Below are 22,090 nucleotides of genomic sequence, written 5' to 3' on the forward strand. Positions count from 1 at the left end.
GCGAGTGGACAAAGGCGACCTTAGCAAACAGGATCATGGTGTCCTCGTTAGGTGAAGCCACCATTGAAGCGAAGGCAGTAAGCGGCTGCCCACAAGGAGGAGTTCTATCCCCATTACTGTGGGCTACGCTTATGGACGACCTACTTAACACGCTGTCCAGGGAGGGTTTCTACTGTCTGGGATATGCGGACGACTTGGTAATTGTAGTTCGAGGACGCTTTACCAAAGTAATTTCAGAGAGACTTAAAGTCGCTCTGAGGATGGTGGACAGCTGGTGTGAGGAAGAAGGCCTGAAGGTTAACCCTCAAAAAACATCCGTTGTTCCCTTCACCAGGAAAAGAGCACTGCAAGGCTTACAGCCACTAGCGCTCAAGGGAGTAGAAATCCCATTCACAAGTCAGGCCAAGTACTTAGGGGTAATATTCGACCAGAGGCTGACATGGAATGCACACATTCAAAAAGTCACACAGAAGGCCATTATGGCCCTGAACAGATGTAGACGAATGTGTGGTAAGAATTGGGGGTTAAATCCTAAAATGAACCTCTGGTTATACACAAGGGTTATAAGGCCCATGCTAACTTACGGTTCAGTGGCGTGGTGGAACAAAACGCAACAGTCCGGGGCGATTCGATTGCTCAGTAGCACACAAAGACTTGCATGCTTGAGTGTTACAGGAGCCATGAGAACAGCCCCAACGGACGCGCTAGAAGTTCTACTAAACCTACCACCTCTACATATATACATACAGAGTGAAGCCAGATCAACAGTACATCGGTTGATCCAGGGCCAAGCTCCAATAAGTATGATGCAGGGAACTGATAACTTAAGGCTATACCAGGACATAAAGGCAGACCCCGTTCTAGGAATGCCTGTAGACCGAATGGTTACGAGGTATAGCTTTAACAAAAATTTTCAAGTCACAATACCAAAAAGAGGGGACTGGGAAACTGGTCCGCCGATAACGGCAAACTCAATATGGTATACGGACGGCTCCAAAACCGATATAGGTACAGGGGCTGGAATATATGGCTTAAAACCAAGGACGGAAGTCCGGGTATGTCTAGGGACATATGCGACCGTATTTCAAGCCGAAGTAGCTGCTATACAAAGGTGCGCTATGGAACTAATCAGTCGAAATCTAGATAACGACTCCATCGTTATCTATTCGGATAGTCAAGCGGCTCTGAAGGCTCTCAGTTCGGTACAGGTCGATTCATGGCTGGTATGGAACTGTTTGAGTGTCCTCTCTCAGGTGGGAAGTCGAAACAGATTGACACTTGCCTGGGTGCCGGGACATAAGGGTCATCGTGGCAACGAGAAGGCCGATGAATTGGTCCGAGAAGGCGCATCTACGCCACTGGTTGGTCCGGAACCCGTCTTTGGAATCGCAAATACGATCAAAAGAGCATCTATACAAAAATGGGCGTAACAGAAGTCTCTTGATGGTGGAACAACTCCCCAGGACAGAGGCAGGCCAAACAGTTCATCAAAGGACATTCGGCTAAATTTACAACAGACTTACTTTCGCGCAGTCGAAGCACTGTCAGAATCATAGTGGGTCTGCTGACTGGACACTGTAGACTCAATAGACACTTGAGTCTCATAGGCCTGACAGAAGAGGACACCTGTCGGTTCTGTCTGGAAGAAGAGGAAACCACTCTACACGTTCTGTGTCATTGCGCCGGTCTCGCACGAGTGCGGTTTCTAGAACTCGGTGAGGAAAAACCGGAAGCACCAGGCTACATGAAAAGGCCACTATCAAGGCTGTTAAGTCTCATTAAGAGGACTAAGCTAGATGAAGTGCTTTAAAAGAAAGGGGAAACACAATAGATCTACTAAGGTCGCAGTGTATCAGGCTCTATTGGCCGCCCCATTTTCTACATTCTACATTCTACATCTAAAATTTTAGTTGAAAATTAAAGATTTTGTTGGAAACATTCGCATTTTCCGGGGAAAATTTTCGTCAAAGTAAATCGGGAAAAACACGTCTCTATGCAGAATTTAATTACGGTGTGAATTTTTATTTGAGTGCTTTTAGTGTAAAGTTAAAATCTTTGGAATTATAGATCAAAAATTGAAAAAAACACTATTTTTGAGCGCCATTTTGTTTATAAAAAAAATAGCACACTATCTGTGGACTTTGCATACCTATATTATTAGTATATACAGTCATAAGATTCGATTTCAGCAATAAAATTTCTGGTAAATAACTTTTCCTAAAAATGTCCTATTTTCCGATAATCTGCCCAGACTATTTTCCGACCGGGCAAAATATGGAGTGACAACCTCAACAAAATGGAAGAAGAAGAAGAATATTAAATAAAAAAAGTCATAAGCAATTATAATAATGAAAAGTAACTTACCGTAAATTTAAATAACATATTATTACTCCAACAGTCTCCATGCAGGAATACGCCATGTTTTCCCTTATAGTTGTTCGACTGAATAAAGACATCGAGTCCAGTTGTATTATATTCTTTAATTTTATTTATAAGGTCTGGATTCTGAGGTTTCTCCGGTTTCTGTAGATATTTTATGCATTTAGTAAAGACGCCTGTGATCGAAACATTTAGTGGTACAATTTCCTTGGCTTGCTCCCAATACGGAACAAATTTCTGTGCTAGTTCATCGTATTTTCGTGGATCGCTCTTTTTAAGTACATATGACAAACCATGAAATTGTGCGTACTTTTTTACAATAAGTTCCATTATATCATTAGGTACGATTTCCCTTTTATTTATGTTGCGGAAACCTTTACTTCCTACATTTTCCAGTACAATGCATTCCTCTCCAGGGTTAACATTGTAATCGTAAGCCTTAGGGATATTATCGAAAAGAAGACGCCCAAGACGCCTTTGCTGTTGTTTCTCAAATTCTCTCCAAACAAGTTCGTAAAAATTGGCTTCATTTTTGTAAAAGAGGTTGACTGGAAAATATTCAAGTACCTTTTTATTAGTACTCGCCTGTTTAATGAGAAGTTCTAGGCGTTTATTACTATTTCTAGCATAGATATTTACAAAAAAGAGTTCTCCTGTGACACCTTGTCCTTTGCCAACTTGGCCGTAGCAGGTAATGTCTTTGTCTACAAACCCTTCATCTTGAGCGACTTTTTCTAACATTAATTTAGTTCTATCTTGTATAATCAATCCATTGTATTCTGCACGCGTACTCATCAGTCGACGCGAGGATCTTACTATCTCTGATACTCTCATTATGATGAATTCTGAAAAAAAATAAATGGTATTAAACTAAAAGTTATGATTATGGCGATTTCAACTATATGGCCCGAAAATTAATTGAAGAGTTAGACCAGGGCTCATCTGTAAAAATATTAGTAGGTACATTTGGATGTTAAGAGGTGACTCATATTTTTTTTCAGAAATTGCTTGAAAATAACTCATATATTAATTTGCAAAAATCAATCTGGTATTTATCACCAACTGGGTATTTTAATGAGTGGAACACGAAGAACATGTCAAATGACAGGAATCGTGTTGGTTAGTAATAGCAGTCTGATTTTTGCATGAGAGTTTAATGAAAGGGTAACAAATCAATTGGATGTTCTGTCCGACAAAAACCATGGGACGTTTTCGTAGTCAGACATTCCAAATTTTTAAACTGTTCCACAATTAAAACTTCCCCTGTTCCAGTGTTCCCGTACATCAAACTTTGTCCGACCACACATCGTTAAGCTTTTAACACATTTTCAGTTTGCTATTAATCAACTTTTTTTTGGTACGCGGGATCCAGGCCTATTTATATTGAAAATGTTTTCCGAAATACTTCTTAATCTCCGTAAAAGCAAAGGTAAGCGATAAAGAAATAAGACGTAAAATGGGGACAAATAGGAAAAACAGGTAAATAATAATTTATTGCGATTGAATTCAGGATGAATACAGCTACTCTACAGATCGCAAGAAGATGGACTCAACGATTAGAAAAAAATAAATGAAAATTAAAATCTTGACAACTTGATAGTTACAGATTTACTAAAAATATGAAAAATATGGAGAACTAGAAAAGTATTAAATGATGCTAACAAAAAAAATTTCATAAATAGTCAAATATCCAGCTTAGCCTCTTAGACCGGACAGTATCTTCGCCCCCGCTAGCGAAGTTATTCCGATTCGATTTTTTGCACAAACAAAAAGAGGTTCTATAACCACGGCACCGTCCGGCACAGGGTGCCGTGGTCGAAAAATTGTTTAGACAATTTTTTTAAAACAAATTCACAAAAATAATTTTTTCGTTTTGAACATTTTTTTTAGATAACTTGGCTTATTCTGAGCAAAAAAGGTCTCTTGTCATTTTTTTCTAAAATTGATTGTTGTTGAGTTATATGCGATTAAAAATTTGAAAATGCGAAAATGGCCATTTTCAAGGCTTAATCACTCGATTAAACATTATTATTATGAAATTCAAAAAGTGAACCAATCAAGTTTCAAACCCCTTCTTCAAGGTCCTGAAGAGATTTTTGTCATTATTTGATTACAAAGTTGTTATTTTTAATTATTAACAATTAGCGCTATAGTCCAGGATGTATCGTCGCCCCCGTCAGTAAAATTATTCCGATTCCATTTTTTTGCAGAAACTTACTCAAAACGAGGTCCTTATAATATATCAACAGGGTGCCGGGCGGTGCAGTGGTCTCAAAATTGTTTAAAACATTTTTTTTAAACAAATTCACAAAAATAATTTTTTCACTTCGAACAATTTTTTTTTTAAATAATTCGGGACATTCTGAGCAAAAAATGAATCTTATGATTTTTTTCTAAAATTGATTGTTGTCGAGTTATACGCGATTTAAAATTTGAAAAATGCGAAAATGGCCATATAACTCGACAACAATCAATTTTAGAGAAAAATCACAAGTAACCTTTTTTGCTCAGAATAACCCAAGTTATCTAAAAAAAATCGTTCGCAATAAAAAAAAATATTTTTGTGAATTTGTTTAAACAAAATTGTTTAAACAATTTTTCGACCACGGCACCGCCCGGCACCCTGTGGATATGTTATAAGGACCTCGTTTTGAGTAAGTTCTGCAAAAAATGCAATCGGAATAATTTCACTAACGGGGGCGACAATACATCCTGGACTATAGCGCTAATTGTTAATAATTAAAAATAACAGCTTTGTAATAAAATAATGACAAAAATCTCTTCAGGACTTTGAAGAAGGGGTTTGAAACTTGATTTGGTCACTTTTTGAATTGCCTAATTAGGGGAGTGCATTTAGATTTTCACTTCGGAAAAAATCAAACAAGATAGAACTTTCTGTAATTTCATTAAGAAATGTTTAATAAACAACATATCAAAAAGTTCTACTCGAGAAGTGGGTGCTTCATTTTTTATTAAACAAATGAACAGCGAAGTTAGATGTTTTTTTAAATAACTCCGAAAATATAATTTTTAGAAAAAAACTGACTTGCCCATTGAAAAATTCAGAAAATTTTACAAAAAAAACCTTATATAAAGATTTTTCTAAAATTAAATCTCTAGCTCCTGTAATTTTTTATTTATAACGCTAAAGTCACCCTTCTCACACACACTGGCGCACTGTAAACTAGCGTTGGAAGAAGTGCACGGTTGAGTTTTTTTAATGTAATTCTTTAACTAATGGATCAAAAGAAATTTTACAAATTGGATATGAAAGAAGATGAAATAAGCTATCTTATGGTTGTAATAAAAAGAAATAAAATGTATGGACATAGGTACGGTGTGGGCGGAAAGTGAGCCTTACATGAATTTTGTTTAAAAATGATTTAAAAATGTGTAACTAATACAATTTTACTTATAAAACTCTCAAATTTGCACAACTTAACTCTCAATCATCTTACTAAATGATGTTTTATTAAAAAAAATCTCAAAAATTTAATTCAAATAATACGATGTCTCAAAAAATGTAATTTTTGAAAACTTCGTAGTTTTACAGAATTCCCACCACTTTAAAACGGTATTACTCAAGTTTGAATAAATCTAATACAATTTTTTTGCTATTTTTTTTAAAGCTTGGGATGTAATCTTTAAAAAACACTGAATTATTTTAGTTTAAAAATGAAATAAACAATTTATTTTTGAGAAAACTTAGAAAGATAACAAAAATGTAATAAAAAAACCGAAAATTACCAGCTGAAAAAATGTATATACAGAGTGATCAAAACTTTTTTTTGTAAAACTTACCCAAAATACATTTAATAATAAGCTTCAACAATAATAAATGTTCAACAAAAAAATTTTTTTTAGCTCTTATACAGTATGTCTGCGTAAATTGGAACCTATTGATAACTTTTTAATATCAGTTTTACGAAAAAAAGTTATTCTTTATAAAATACCTTGCATCGTATATAATATAAGATGCAACCATCAAATATCAAATTTTGTTAATTTTGTACGAGGTATGTCAAAAATATGAATTTTACTCAAGAGTAAAGTACCTTTATATTTCACAATATCGAAAATTTTTATAAAGAAAAGTTGTTTGGAATTAAAAACTATGTTCCAATATGTAATTATATCCTTCTAGTCGAAAATTTGTTTTTCTTTAATATTCTTTCTAATACGTTTTAATTTTTAATATTATTGTGAAAATTATTTGTTTATCTTTTTTTAAGAATGAAATTCCATATTTGTTTGATTGAATTCTACTTGTTTTTCATTTAATTATCCGCCATTTTGGATCCGCCATTTTGAAATTAAAATTTTTAATCTTTAATTCAGATTCAACAACCTGTTAAAAATTAAGAAAATCAATGTTTTAGAAAAATGTTCTTTTTATGTTCTTTTATGAAAATCCGCATTTTGGATCCGCCATTTTATAGTTTATAATGTTAACATTTAAGTTCGGTTTATCAAAGCTCTCAAAAATAAATATATGTAGAAATAAATACATTTTGTAAAGAAATTATGATTTTACAACTATTTTTTAAGTTATCCGCCATTTAGGATCTGTCATTTTATAATTTAAATTATCAAAATTTGATTCAGGTTCAGCAACCTCTCAAAAATATCCACATATATGCAGACAAACACGTTTTATAAAAAAAATTCGGATTTTACAACTACTTTTTAAGGATTTTTAGGAAAAAATCCGCCATTTTGAATCAGCCATTTTGAATTTGCAAATTGTAATGTCAGATTCGGGTTCAGCATAATCAAAACTAAAATAAAAACATTTTTTATCAAAATAAAATGTTGAATTCACCCATATTCTTAACATTATTTATACAAAACAATTGTTATTGTTTAAACAATTAATAAACAATTAGCGGCGAAATTTGTGAGTAGAACTTTTTACTTTAACATATTTATAAACTAACAAAAACAGTTTTAGAAAAATATAACCTTGTTTGATTTTTTCCGAAACATTGTATCTTTTCGTTCTAATTGCACTCCCCTAAATAATAATGTTTAATCGAGTTATTAAGCCTTGAAAATGGCCATTTTCGCATTTTTCAAATTTTTAAGCGCATATAACTCGACAACAGTAAATTTTAGAAAAAAATGACACGAGACCTTTTTTGCTCAGAATAAGCCAAACTATCTAAAAAAATTGTTTGAAATGAAAAAATTATTTTTGTGAATTTGTTTAAAAAAAATTGTTTAAACAACTTTTCGACCACGGCACCGCCCGGCACCCTGTGGATACGTTATAAGGACCTCTTTTTGAGTAAGTTTGTGTAAAAAAATCGAATCGGAATAATTTCGCTAGCGGGGGCGACGATACTGCCCGTTCTATCTCTTCATCACGTGTTCATATACAAAAAAAGGGAACTATTAAAAACTACTTACCGATCTTTGAGAAAAAAGTCAAAACAAAGAAAACGACATAAAAACATAAAGACTTTGCATTGCCGGTCAATTATTCCACAGCGCTAAATATTGAAAAGGTTTGTATATTTTATAAACTACGTGTCAATCTCAGTAAAATCAAAAGTAAGCAACAATAAAATAAGAGGGAAAATAAGGACAATTTGGAAAAATAGATATAATAAAAATAGCAAAGAGAGGTAAATAAAAATTACCTACAGTTGAATTCAGGAAGCAGTGCCGCGCCAGTACGTGGTAGCGCCTGTGTGCAAAACATTTAATGGCGCCCAAAATTAACAATTACTTATTTTAACTAGTGGCGCACCCAGGGGGTTTTGTTGGGGGTTAAAACCCCTCTACGGCATATGTAAAATATATAACGAATAGTAGGAAAATGTAACTCGTCTTTCACAAACAATACAAAAAAAATTTGGTGCCCAAACCAACACCCCCCAGAAGATAATACTAGGTGCGCTACTGATTATAACCAAGTAAAAATAACTAGAAATTCTCACACATTCAATGGGAAAATAAAGTATGATAAAATAATTAAATAAAAATAAATCTTTGGCGTAACAACATAAAAAAACTAAAGATGTAATAATATGTAAACATGAAATAGCTATTTAATAAAAAATTAACATTTTGCGCCTTCAGTTCGGAATATCCTTTTGTAATATGGTGGATAGGTATCAATTTTAATTTAATACTGACTCTATAGAGATGATAGTGATAGATACATTTGTCAATCGCTCTTTACTAATGGTCGATCTTAAATAATTTTTTATAAGTGTCAATTTAGAAAAATATCGTTCACCAGTGGCTTCAGATATGGACAGAGTGAGCAAAATGCTCACTATTGTTAAATTTGGCAAACTGCAGTAGATTCGATTTAAACTATTAATTTTAAAATTTTACAAACATCAGGATTTAATTCAGGCCGAAGCTGTATAATTTCTTCAAACAAATCGTCTCCGGCTATAATATCTAGATGATCATTAGGATCACATTTTTTTTACAAATTTATAAAAAGTTTTAATAGGGCTTTTAATCGATTGTCATTTGTTTCGAGCTTCTGTCATATGTTGTATAATCTGTGTATAATATTAATATACACGGATTATACTACATATGACAGAAGCTCGAAACAAATGACTGTTGTTGAAAAGCCCTATTGTGAGTGTTCTGAAATGTTGTTCAAATTATATAAAAATTGCCAATTTCCAATATGGAAAATATTTCATTTAGTAAAATTAATGCTTGGTCGAGAACACAATAAAATAATTGAACTTTGTATGAGATTTTAGGATCCAAAATCAGTTCATCTTTGTGTTGTAATTGAACTGTCTGCTTTTATTCCGTAGCTGTGGCTGGTTGAAAATTGAACTCCTTATCCAGTTTCTATGCGGTTTCATTTGTTGTGGTAATAACATCATTAAATAAGCTATCTGTCCGAAACCCAAGCAATAATTGTTTTAACTCTTGTAAAGCATTTAAGGCATTTATTGTTTTTGCTTGTAAAATTTTGCTAACGAAGTTAACTTTGATCAGAACTTCATACCATGTCATATGTCATAACATAATATGGACTTAGCATACGAATGTAAATTTTGACATTTTATCTTCTTAACATCTGGTTTGATATTTTGAATCAAGATCAAAGTTATCCGAATGTGTTGTATCACATAAAGCATCATCAATTTCTGCCAAATTTTTGTACAATGGCTTTAAAGCATACATTCTGCTGGACCGGTGGCTTGATGACTGCATGTCTGTGCCTACATGATTTTTTTATTTATATGCAGATTGAATAAATCAATACGTAATGTGCCTACCTTTGAAGTTGAGTTATTCAGGGTGGCAAGGTCGGTAAATGTGTAAGTGTTGTTTTGACCGGCATAAAATGTTTTTAACAACTCTAGTGGCGCCCCTTAATTGCTGGCGCCGGTGTGCGCCGCACACATTGCACACGTGGACGGCGCGGCCCTGTCAGGAAGAATACAACTAGTTTACATGTCGAAAGAAAGAGGACTCGACGATTAGAAAAAATGAAAGAAAATTAAAATATTGAGAATTCGAGAATATCAGATTTGTCAGAAATATCTAAAATATGGAGAACTAGAAAGATATAAATAATCCTAACCAAAACTTTAATGAATAGTAAAATATCCAGCTTGCACCACGTGTTCTTCTCCGAAAAAGGGAAAAAGTATCGAAACAGTTATCTGTGCCAATTTATGGGAAAAAAGTGAAAGCAAAGAAAACAAAAAATATATTTAGGAACATACTTTGCCGGTACACTTCCACACAGCCAAATTAGTCCATGTGTTGATACCGCTCCCGTCTGAAAAATTTTCTGATTCGGTTTCTTTGTGGATTTCTATTCAAAAATGTCCCCTTTAAACACATCTGAAGGGTGCCGGGAGGAATTTTTGGACAGAAATTGTTTAAACAATTTTTTTTTAAACAAATACAAAAGATCACGTATTTTTTGTCCCGAAACATATATTTTTAAGTTTTGTGCGTAATTCTAAACAAGAAAGGTATCTTTCAAATTTTCTCAAAAATTGATAGTTTTCGAGTTATAGGCGATTTAACATCTGAAAAATGCGAAAATACGCATTTTCGAGGCTTAAAAACTCATATTTAAATTAGTATTTTTGAGGTTACCAGAACCTTAAATTGAAGTTTAAACATTCAGCTTCAAGATTCTGAAGAGTGATTGTGTCTAACCTTAATTTAAACCGTTGTTTTTTAATTGTTAAATTTGCAAAATCTCCAATTTTCCTCCGAAAAATATTTTTTATAGATTCTCTGGGAAATTCTAAATAAAATAAGTTTCTTGACATTTTTCTCAAAAGTTAATAGTTTTAAAATTATAAGCGATTTAAAATCCGAAAAATGCCAAAAAACGCATTTTTGGATTTTAAATCACCTATAACTTTAAAACTGTTAACTTTTGAGAAAAATGTCAAGAAACTTATTTTATTTAGAACGTCCCAAAGAATCTATAAAAAAAATATTTTTCGGAGGAAAATTAGAGATTTTTGAAATAAAGCGCGCCGCACCGGCAAAAAAAATCGGATGGACATGCATATTTAACAATTAAACATCAAAAGTTTAAATTAAGGTTAGCCGCAATCAATCTTCAGAATATTGAAGCTCAATATTTAAACTTCAATTTAAGTATCTGGCAACCTCAAAAATGCTAATTTAAATATGAGTTTTAGGCCTCGAAAATGCGTATTTTCGAGTTTTTCAGATGTTAAATCGCCTATAACTCAAAAACTATCAATTTTTGAGAAAATTTACAAAATACTTTCTTGTTTAGAATGACCCACAAAACTTAAAAATATATGTTTCGGAGCAAAAAAACGTGATCTTTTGTTAGTACGTTATTTAACGCTAAAATATTGCAAAACCTCTAAATTTTAAAGAACCGCGTGGATTGACTTGAAATTTGGCATACACATAATTAAAAAGTCAAAGAAAAAAAGGGATATTGTGCCGATATGTGCTTTTGCCCCGGGGGTGCTTTTCACCCCCTTTTGGGGGTGAAAAAGTATTCGTCCAAAGTAAGTCCGGAAATTGATAAACTGACTAATTTTAAGTAACTTTTGTTCTATAGAGTTTTTTCACTAATAGCCCAATAAATGACGGTTTTGGAGTGTAATTTCCAGGGGCAACTCCGAATTGCATGAAAATTTGGATTTAGGTTCTACTTACCCTCCACTTCAAAGTTGAATTTGTGCCGTTGGTTGCTTTTACTTGGGGGGTGACATTTACCCCTTCTCGGGGGGTGAAAAACGCGTGTTTAAAATAAGGCCGAAAATGGATAAATTGATTATTTTAAGCATCTTTTGTTCTATAAAGTTTTTTACGTAAGTCAATATTTTTCCAGTTATTCGCGATTTAAAATGTTGAATTTTCGACAAAAAAAATACGTTTTCAGACCGTTTTTCCCAAATAACTCAAAAAGTAAATATTTTATCGAAAAAAATATATTAAACAAAAGTGTAGCCTATAAAAAAACGAAAAAAATGGTGTACCAGTAAAGTCTACAAATTGAGTAGAAGCAAAGTTGTAGCTCATAAAAAATACGTTCTTATTCATCTAATTCCAAATCGAATAATTCAACGAAAAATCACCGAAGAAAGAAGCGTTTTTTGGAAAAATTCTTAATTAACATTTTTAAAGTATCAAAAAAATCTTATTATTTGTTTTTTACAAAAGTTTACAGCATCAAAAATAAACGAGTTACGATGAAAAAAATGGGCCCCTTTTTTTTGGTAAAAAAAATCGTGAAAACCTCCCTCTATTTAGTACCCTAAATGAAATTAATCGTTTGGCTTTACCATCTATTTTAATTGTATGTGTATTGTTTATATGATTTGTAAGTTTGATTGGTTTGAAGTGCTTATTTTTGAAAACATTTGATTTTATAATAAAAAAAAATTTCTAAAAATTTTTGAAAAATTTCATTTTGTCAAAATAACTTAAAAAGTATTAGTGATAAGAAAAATCTTAGAGAGTAAAAAAATGTAGGTTTTGCTATTATAAATATGCTAGTTTCATTTTGTTTCTCCGTAAGACAAAAATTGGTTAAGATATGGCTGTTCAAAATTTGCATACAATCGTGATTAGTGACCCATTCAAGCTTTCTAAATTATGACCCTTTCAAGAATAAACACTTTAAACCGGTGAGACTGACAGATCATATAAAAAATAGATAGGTAAGTAAATTGTTTGTAAATCGGTGGCGATTAATTTCATTTGGGGAGCTAAACACGGCGAGATTTTCATGATTTTTTACAAAAAAAAAGAGGGCCAACTTTATTTTGAGCGCAACTCGCTTATTTTTAATGCTAAAACTTTTGTTAACAATTAAAACAAAGCTTTTTGTAAACACTTTAAAAAAGTTTAAATGGGTGTTTCCCGAAAAGTGCTTAATGTTTCGGTGATTTCACCTTGAAATATTCGATTTGGAATTAGACGAATAAGAACGTATTTTTCATGAGCTAGAACTTTGTTTTTATTTGATTGATAGACTTTACTGATACACCATTTTTTGGGTTTTTTATAAGCTACACTTTTGCTAAGGATATTTTTTTCGATAAAGTATTTACTTTTTGAGTTATTTGCGAAAAACCGTCTGAAAACGTAGTTTTTTTGTCGAAAAATCTACATTTTCAATTGCAAATAACTCTAAAAGGATTGATTTACGTAAAAAACTCTATAGAACAAAAGTTGCTTAAAACCAGTAAATTTATCCATTTCCGGTCTTATCTTGAACATATGTTTTTTCATCCCCGAGAAGGGGTGACTGTCACCCCCCAAGTAAAAGCAACCAACGGCATAATTTCAACTTTGAAGTGGAGAGTAAGTAGAACCTAAATCAAAATTTTCATGCAATTCGGAGTTGCCCCTGAAAATTACACGGTATCGCCGAATTTCCCGTTCATTTACTGGGCTATAAGTCAATACTTTTCGAGTTATTTGCCAGTGAATATGTTCATTTTTCAATAAAATAACCACGCTTTTAGACGGTTTTTGGCAAATAACTCAAATAGTAAGTATTTTGTCGAAAAAATATTCATAGCAACAATAGAGCCTATAAAAAATTTTAAAAAATGGTGTACAGCTGGTTCCTAAAAAAACTGATACGACTCTTAGTAAGATTTGATCATTTTGAGCAGTGTATTTGATTGGTTTGACATTATATTATATTTATTATGACAGACAAATAATAAAATAAACAAACACACAACGAACAACTGATTACATGCATATAATATGTTAATTCTTAAACTGTAATAATTATTAAGGTCTAAATTTTTGATATTATTTTGAATTCTTTCAGCTTTCACACCTTTAAAACGATTCTCTTCTAATCTCTCCAAAAGCGTACGATCTTCATGAGCGGCAGATATTTTTGGTCTTCCAGACCCTTGCTTTCTTTCGAGAGTTTATTGTTCTCCCCATCTTTTATTAATATTAAAAACTGTTGTTCTACTTACGTTAAAATGGTTCTTTACGGTAGATAGTGACCAACCATCTTCTAATTTCGTTACAATTCTTGCTTTTAGTTCTTTGCTATCATGTGGAACCATTTTTTGAGGTTGAACAGAATACGTTATCTGACAAATTTTAAGATTTGACAGTGACAATATGTAAATAGTAAGTATTTATCCTTCAAAATACACTGCTCAATTTTCTACAAAATACGCTTTAAGAGTCGTACCAGTTTTTTTAGGAACCAGCTGTACATATCATGTTTCTATACCTAGTACAAGCAGAGTTATAGCTAATTAAAAATAGGTTCATATTTGTCAAATTCCAAATGGAATACTTTAACGTGAAATAAGCAAAAATGAAGCACATTTCGGCGAAAACTCATTTTAACTTGTTTAAAGTGTTTAAAAATAGCTTCATTTTTGTTTTATAAAAAAAATTTCTAGCATCAAAAGTAAACAAGTTACGCTCAAAATAAAGTTAGTCCCTTTTTTTTGGTAAAAAATCGGGAAATAACCCCCTAATTAGTATCTCAATGGAACTTAATCGTTACCATTTCACAAGTTTATTTATTCGTGTATGTATTTTTTATATGATCTCTAAGTTTCATCGGTTCAAAGTCCTTATTTTTGAAAGGGCTGTAGTTAAAAGGAGTTGAACGAGTCACTGATCACGAATATATGCAAATTTGAAAACACCAAATCTTAATCAATTTTAGTCTAACAGAAAAACAAAAAAATACATGATATTCAGAAAAGCAATGCTGACTTTTTTGTTTTTCGAGATTTTTGGTATCTAACATTTTTTAAGTTATTTTGAAAAAAAGCATATTTTTCAAGATTAAAATTTTTAAATATTTTACATTAAAATCAAATTTTTTCCAAAATAAGCACTTTGAATCGATTAAACTTACCTTACAGATCATATAAACACAACATAAGTAAACATAATTTGTGGAGCGGTAACGATTAATTTTGTTTAAGTTGCTAATTAGGAGGTGGTCTTCCCGATTTTTTTTGCCAAAACAAAAGAGACCAACTTTATTTTGAGCGTAGCTTGCTTAAATTTAATGCTAAAAACTTTTTATAAAAAGTATTCTATTTGAAATTTGGTGAATATGAATCTATTTTTCATTGGCTATAACTCTGGTTTTACGAGGTCCAGAGACCTAACGCGTCCACTATTTTTTTTTACTTTGTACAGGCTATATTTTTGCAAAAAACGTTTTTTTCGAAAAAATACTTACTTTTTGAGTTATTTGCGAAAAACCGTCTAAAAATGTAGTTATTTTGTTGAAAAATGAACATATTCACTCGCAAATAACTCGAAAAGTGTTGACTTGGCGAAAAAGCTCTATAGAACAAAAGTTACTTAAAATTAGTCAGTTTATCCATTTCCGGACTTATTTTGGACTTATATTTTTTACCCCCAATAGGGGGTGAAAGTCACCCCCAGGGCAAAAGCACACATCGGCACAATATCACTTCTTTTCTTTGACATGTAAGCTATGCATATGCCAAATTTCATGTCAATCCAGGCGCTTCTTTAAAATTTAGAGCAAAAACCGTGAAAGAATGGACTATGTATTTGTTTAAAAAAATTGTTTATAAACAATTTCTGCTCAAAAATTCCGCTCGGCACCGTTCAGATTTGTTTAAACGGGACATTTTTGAATAGGAATCCACAAAGAAACCGAATCAGAAACTTTTCCAGACGGGAGCGGTCACACCACATAGACTAAATATTGAAACATTTTTACAAATCGCTTGCCAAAAAAGCAAGTGAGGCGGTAACGAATTAAGACGGAAAACAGGGATCTAAAACCCATTACTTTAAATTTAAGCATAATATAGGTACCTATATAATACACATTTCTTCTAAAAAATTATATACAAAATTTTTTTATCATTTTTTTTGTCTTTTTTTGACTTTTTTTTAACATCTAGAATAGTTGTAGTACCAGAAAAGAGTGCTGTATAAAAATATATTAAAAACATATTTTTTGTAAAAGAAAAAAATGTTTAAGGAATAAATATCTATACAAAAGTAAAATTTTTGATTGCAACAAAAATGTTCAATAAATATCTATAAAAACGTCAAATTTTTGATTGCAACACCCATAATATAATAAAATAAGATGATTATAAAGAATAATTTTTAACTTACTGTAAATTCGTATGAATATGAATATGGGTAGGAAAAAGATTTTTAAAATAAAGACGAACCACAACACAATCCAACGGAACATTGAATGATTTGAAATAAACTATTTCTCCAGAATGAAGCTCAAGTAATTAAAATTAGAACTTTTTTGCTCAAACCAGAACGCCTGCTTTACTGTGTTTTTATATTGTTGGTAGGTACCTATAGTACTGAAATTCACATTAGTATTAAAGGTTAAATGAAAGACCAATATATTATTATAGTCCTGTCAATTATTAATAACGAATATAATTTTACAGTATATAGGGTGAGGCAGATAACTGGCCTATTAGAAATATCTCGAGAACTAAAGGCAACAGAATCATGAAAATTTTAATAAAGGGGTTTTGAAGGATGATCTATTAAATGAAAATATTTTCATCTCTTTGCAACTTCCGGTTATACCGGAAGTTGCTTATAACTTCGTTTTTTTAAATGGGACACCCTGTATATTTTTACATTTTTGGATTCTCTTTGATGTATTCTTTCTTAAAATATGAGGTTTTGTAATATTATACAGGGTATTTTAAAAGATAATTACGTTTTTTTATTAACTTCGTAGCAACATTCACACCCTGTAGTAGTTTGACATCTAAAACTCTACTTACGTTCAAATGATTTTTAATATACTCTAATATTGTTAAGTATCATTAGTATAGCTAAATTTTTAATTTTAGTATACAGGGTTGGTCGAAACTCGGAATGAGTATTTTCTGAGTTTTCTTAAATGGAGTTTTTTTGTATTGTAGAGAAATGATATTTTATAGTACTTTTTTATTTCTTAAGCATTCCCTATAACTAACTGCTCTAATTTGTGAGTTATTGGTGATTCAAGTTAAACATTAATTGCAACAAAAAATACGTAAAATTTTATTAGGTTGGCCGTGAAAATACTCAATCCCAAATAATTTTTCAGAAATAAATACATATTAATCCAGACTGGTCCTTAAAATTACCAATAATGGTTTAGCTATCAAAATACCTACGTAGTTAAGATTGGTGGTGCGATTAACAATTAAGCACAAATTAAAGCAGTTAGGTATAGGGAATGCTTAAGAAATAAGAAAGTACCATAAAATATCATTTCATTACAATACTAAAATACAATACAGGGTGTTCCATTTAAGAAAACTTAGAAAATACTCATTCCGAGTTTCGACCAACCCTGTATACTAAAATTAAAAATTTAGCTATACTAATGATTCTTAACAATAGTAGAGTATATTAAAAATCATTTGAACGTAAGTAGAGTTTTAGATGTCAAGCTACTACAATTCTACAGGGTGTTAATTTTGCTACGAAATTAATAAAAAAACGTAATTACCTTTTAAAATACCCTGTATAATATTACAAAACCTCATATTTTAAGAAAGAAGACATCGAAGAGAATCAAAAATGTAAAAATATACAGGGTGTCCCATTTAAAAAAACGAATTTATAAGCAACTTCCGGTATAACCGGAAGTGGCAAAGAGATGAAAATATTTTCATTTAATAGATCATCCTTCAAAACCCCTTTATTCCAATCTTCATGATTCTGTTGCCTTTAGTTCTCGAGATGTTTCTAATAGGTCCTTTATTTGCCTCACCCTGTATATCATGCGACTAAGACTAAAGACAAATTAGTGAGAAGGAACAGGGGAAATGAACAAACGATGATATTGACTGATTTTAAAAATTTGCAATCTATTAATTGCTATCAACTCTGACTCTGTTTTGACAAAAAACAGCAGAGGTTTTAGTCTTTATTTCAACAAAACAAAATATACTGCCCCGTAATTTGAATTTATTTTAGCATTTATATTATTATTATTCTTTTTTAGCTATTTTCGGTTGTAATATACACACCCTGGCAAAATTAACCGTTCATTTTGTATTTCTTTTATCATCATCATAAGTGGCTCGACAATATTACCAGCTTGAACTCGAATTAAGGACCCCTCATTATTTCAGGCAGTTTTCCAATTCTGTACTGTTTGTTATCCACATATTTATTTTATGCTATTACATGTCAACACATAGGTCTGTTGGATAGTAGTCCAGGGCGCATCTGTTTTGAGATGGACGTTGAGAGGTGACTCAAATTTTTTTGCAGAAATTGCTTGAAAATAGCTCAAATAATAATATTTGAGTTATCCTCCCACTCAAAATGGTCCGGAACATTGTTTAAATAATCAAAATGTCAAAATATGAAGGAAAAATTCGATTTTTTTATTGGTTTTTTGATTATAACTTTAAAACTATTCATTTCTGAGAAAAGTTGTACTAACATAAAAGTTGTGTAATTAAATTTCCTACAATATAGAATTAGTTAAACATTTAAAAAACGGTCCCCCTTGTTGCAAAATAGCAATGATTGCGAAAAAAACCATACAAAAACAAGTATTCGCATTTTACGTTTTTCAACCATTTATGCTACACTTAGGACCTTTATGTTTCATCCAGAAAAACTTAATGATACAGTTAAACAATACTGTAAATTTCATTAAGATCGATTTAACAGATTGTGCAAAATAAATTTTGCAATCCAGCTTTCGCAAAAAAAATTCATTTTTTAAAAATGTTGCAGGACTAAAAATTAAGCAGATAGCAAATTGAATTGTTTTTTGCTTATAGAAGTGTACTGTACCTTTCATGTGCAATTTTCAAAATTAAAATCGACTAATTATTACGGCGTCAGGAAATTTTTTAAATAAACATTAATTATTGGTGCTACGCGCAGGACAGCGGTGTTCGATTCACAGAAGTTGATTTCCACCATAATTTCTTTCAATCTTTATCTAATATATTATTTTCTTACCCTATATTTTGTTGTATTTTAATATTTTAATTCCACAAAAATCAAACTAATTTTATTATTGTTTGTGAAATATTATTTAAACAATTGCATATGTTTAAAAATAATAAACTTTTATTCTCTAAGTTAAAATATATGAACAAAGAAAGTTTTTGCTAAAAAAAGTGTTATTTCAAAGGATAGAGTATGTGTTTTTATTTTGCAATAAACAAATTTATTTATTTATATCGAAATGTAATAAAAATTAAAATGTATCAATCATTATCAAAGGTCATTGGAATGCCCAATCAGAGCAAACTATCCGCTGTCCTGCGCGTAGCACCAATAATTAATGTTTATTTAAAAAAAATCCTGACGCCGTGGTAGTTAATCGATTTTAGTTTTGCAAATTGTAAATGAAAGGTCCAGTACACTTATATAAGCAAAAAAAAAATTAAACTTGCTATCTCCTTTATTTTCAGTCCTGTAGTATTTTGAAAAAATGAATTTTGTTGCGAAAGCTGGATTGCAAAATTTATTTTGCAAAATATGTTAAACCGATCTGAATGAAATTTACAGTATTGTTTTACTGTGTTATAAAATTTTTCTGGGTGAAATATTAAAGTCCTAAGTGTAGCATAAATGGTTGAAAAACGTAAAATGCGAATACTTGTTTTTGTATGGTTTTTTCTCAATTATTGCTATTTTGCAACAAGTGTGACTATTTTTTATATTTTTAACTAATTCTATATTGTAGAAAATTTAATTACGCAACTTTTATGTTAGTACAACTTTTCTCGAAAATGAATACTTTTAAAGTTATAATCAAAAAACGAAGAAAAAAACCGAAGTTTTCCTTAATTTTTCGACATTTTGATTATTTAAACAATGTTCCGGACCTTTTTGAGAGGGAGGATAACTCAAATATTATTATTTGAGGTATTTTCAAGCAATTTCTGCAAAGAAATTTGAGTCACCTCTCAACGTCCAAATGTACTAATATTTTTACAGATGCGCCCTGGTCTATAGGGAGAGAAGCGAAAACATAATAAGATCATGCAATGTATAGGGTGGCCGGAAAGTCCCTTTACACTAATGAATTATTTTTTTTATACAACAGACGGAAAAAATAATAACACAATTTTGTTTGTAAGTTATTTATTAATTATTTATTTATCTAAAACATGGGTGTGAATACCTACATTGCCGCAACACAACTTGGTACGACGCCATGTTCGCATGCTCATACATCTCAGCATGTCCGGAGTTACTGACGAGAAAGCTGGACGCACTCCGTTTCGCAAGTCCTTATACGAAACATTATTCGAAACATCTGCATTTCTAACGTTCTCTTTAATGAAATTCCACAGTGAATTGTCCGGCGCTGTCAAATATGGACGTCTTGGAGGCCGAGAAATTGGAGAACCACGTCCAATCCATCGCTTCGGGAAGATTTCATTCAGAAGTTTGCGAACAACGAGAGGAAAATTGGAATAAGGCGCCATCTTGTTGAAAAGAAATAGTGTCAGCAGTGCCCTGAGCTGTCAATTTCAATAATAACCTTTCTTTGATTATCTGCAGATAAATAAGTGTGATAAGTTATGGAGCCTTCAAAAAAATATGGCACAAACAGATAAGTTGAAATAATTCCAGCCCATGCCATAACATTAGGCGGGGTTTTTCACTTCCTCAAAGAAATGAAGGTTGTCATTTGCCCAGAAATAAACATTTTGATTTCGAGAAATCGCAAACTTATCGGTGAACAGAACATTTTGTTTGTCACATGCTCTCGGAAAGTTTTGAAGCAGTAATTGACACGTTTCAATTGTAGACTCTCTTGTGGCCGCCATCATGTTTCAATCGCATCTATTGTTGTCTGTGTGTGTGACCAGACAGGTGCTCTTGAAGATGCGCATGCGCCGAAACGCAAATAAATCTTGGCTAGATGTTGAAACATTATTATTATTAGTGTAACGGTCTTTCCGGCCACCCTATAGAAGACATAAATGGATGGGTGCCAAAACGGAAACAGGAGTGGAACGATCACATTAGTAGGATTTCAAAAGATAGGCTAGTACGAATAGCACGAGATAAGTCACCAAATGGACGAAGAAGTATTGACACACCAAGAAAAAGATGGTGCGGTAATTTAAACAATTTAGGAGGCTAATATTGAAGAAGAAGCAGGCTTAACAGCCTACATACAAGAAGGAAGAAGAAGAAAAAACCTGTTAACACATGTGTCCTATTGGCTATGATCAAAAAATCAATGGGTCATGATAACAGAGATCAAATCCTGAATAGGAAGGTGAGGTCAAGTTTCAGCTAGCATCAAAATGAAGTAGGTACATATTACGGGGTGAGGCAGATCAAGAACCAATTATAGATTCAGGCATCAAGGGCATACCAAGGCCAAGGGTAACTGAATCCTGAAAATTGAAATTAAGGTGTTTTGAAGAGTGAACTATTTAAAGCAAATATTTTTATCTATTTTCTACTTCCGGTTATATCGGAAGTTGCTTACAACTTCGTTTTTTTAAATGGTATATTCGTACATTTTTGGATTCTCAGTAGTAATTGCACAAGAGCTCTAAAACTCTATATTAATTTTAGAGATCGAGTGCAATTTGTTGCGATTATTTCATAAATAAAACTGTCCAAAACCAAAATTTTATTGTAATTTATCTATGTAAGTACAAATTAATACAATTAAACAAACAGTTGTTATAAATATTAATTTGACGGTTGAAAGTCATCACTTTTATAATTTTTAAAACATTAATGTCACTGAATGTATTTTTTCGTAGCAACGAAGGACATCTGACGTAATATACTTGACGACGGGAAATTAACAAAAATTATCGATTTAATTTAGATTTCTGTAGCTTTCTATTGGTCAGAATCTCCTATGAATGGAATAATCGTCGATATTTTATTTCTCAAAATATGAGATAAAGATTATTACGTTTTTTATAAATTTTTATATAAAAAAAATTTTATTTTGTGCCATTTAATCTTATTTTAAAACCTTTTTGGTTTCTTAAGCATTCCCTATACCTTTATTTTTGAGTTATTCGTGATTGTTTTAATTTTTGATTTATTTGTGATTCTTCAAACATTAATTGCAACAAAAATGACGTGAAATTTTATTAGGTTGGCCGTGAAAATATTGAATCAAAATAAAAAATAATTCTTTTAAAATAAATACATATTAATCTAGAATGATCCTTAATTTATTAATATTGGAGATACCAAAATGCCTACGTTGTTAATATTGTTATGGCTTAAAATATTA

General features: G+C 31.6%; 1 protein-coding gene across 1 annotated transcript in view; it reads right to left on the minus strand.

Moving 5' to 3' along the window:
• The window catches only part of LOC114332089 (uncharacterized), a 29,149-nt gene extending 12,960 nt beyond the window's left edge, over window positions 1-16,189 (minus strand). Inside the window, exons 1-2 of the mRNA XM_028281798.2 lie at window positions 15,985-16,189; window positions 2,365-3,224 (exon numbers count right to left, since the gene is read on the minus strand). Of these exons, the coding sequence (XP_028137599.1) occupies window positions 2,365-3,224; window positions 15,985-16,066 (942 nt within the window). The 5' untranslated portion in view covers window positions 16,067-16,189. The remainder of the gene's footprint in view (window positions 1-2,364; window positions 3,225-15,984) is intronic.
• Between the last annotated feature and the right edge of the window lie 5,901 nt (window positions 16,190-22,090).

Source organism: Diabrotica virgifera, chromosome 6 (genome assembly GCF_917563875.1).
Source record: "Diabrotica virgifera virgifera chromosome 6, PGI_DIABVI_V3a".
NCBI classification, from domain to species: domain Eukaryota; kingdom Metazoa; phylum Arthropoda; class Insecta; order Coleoptera; family Chrysomelidae; genus Diabrotica; species Diabrotica virgifera.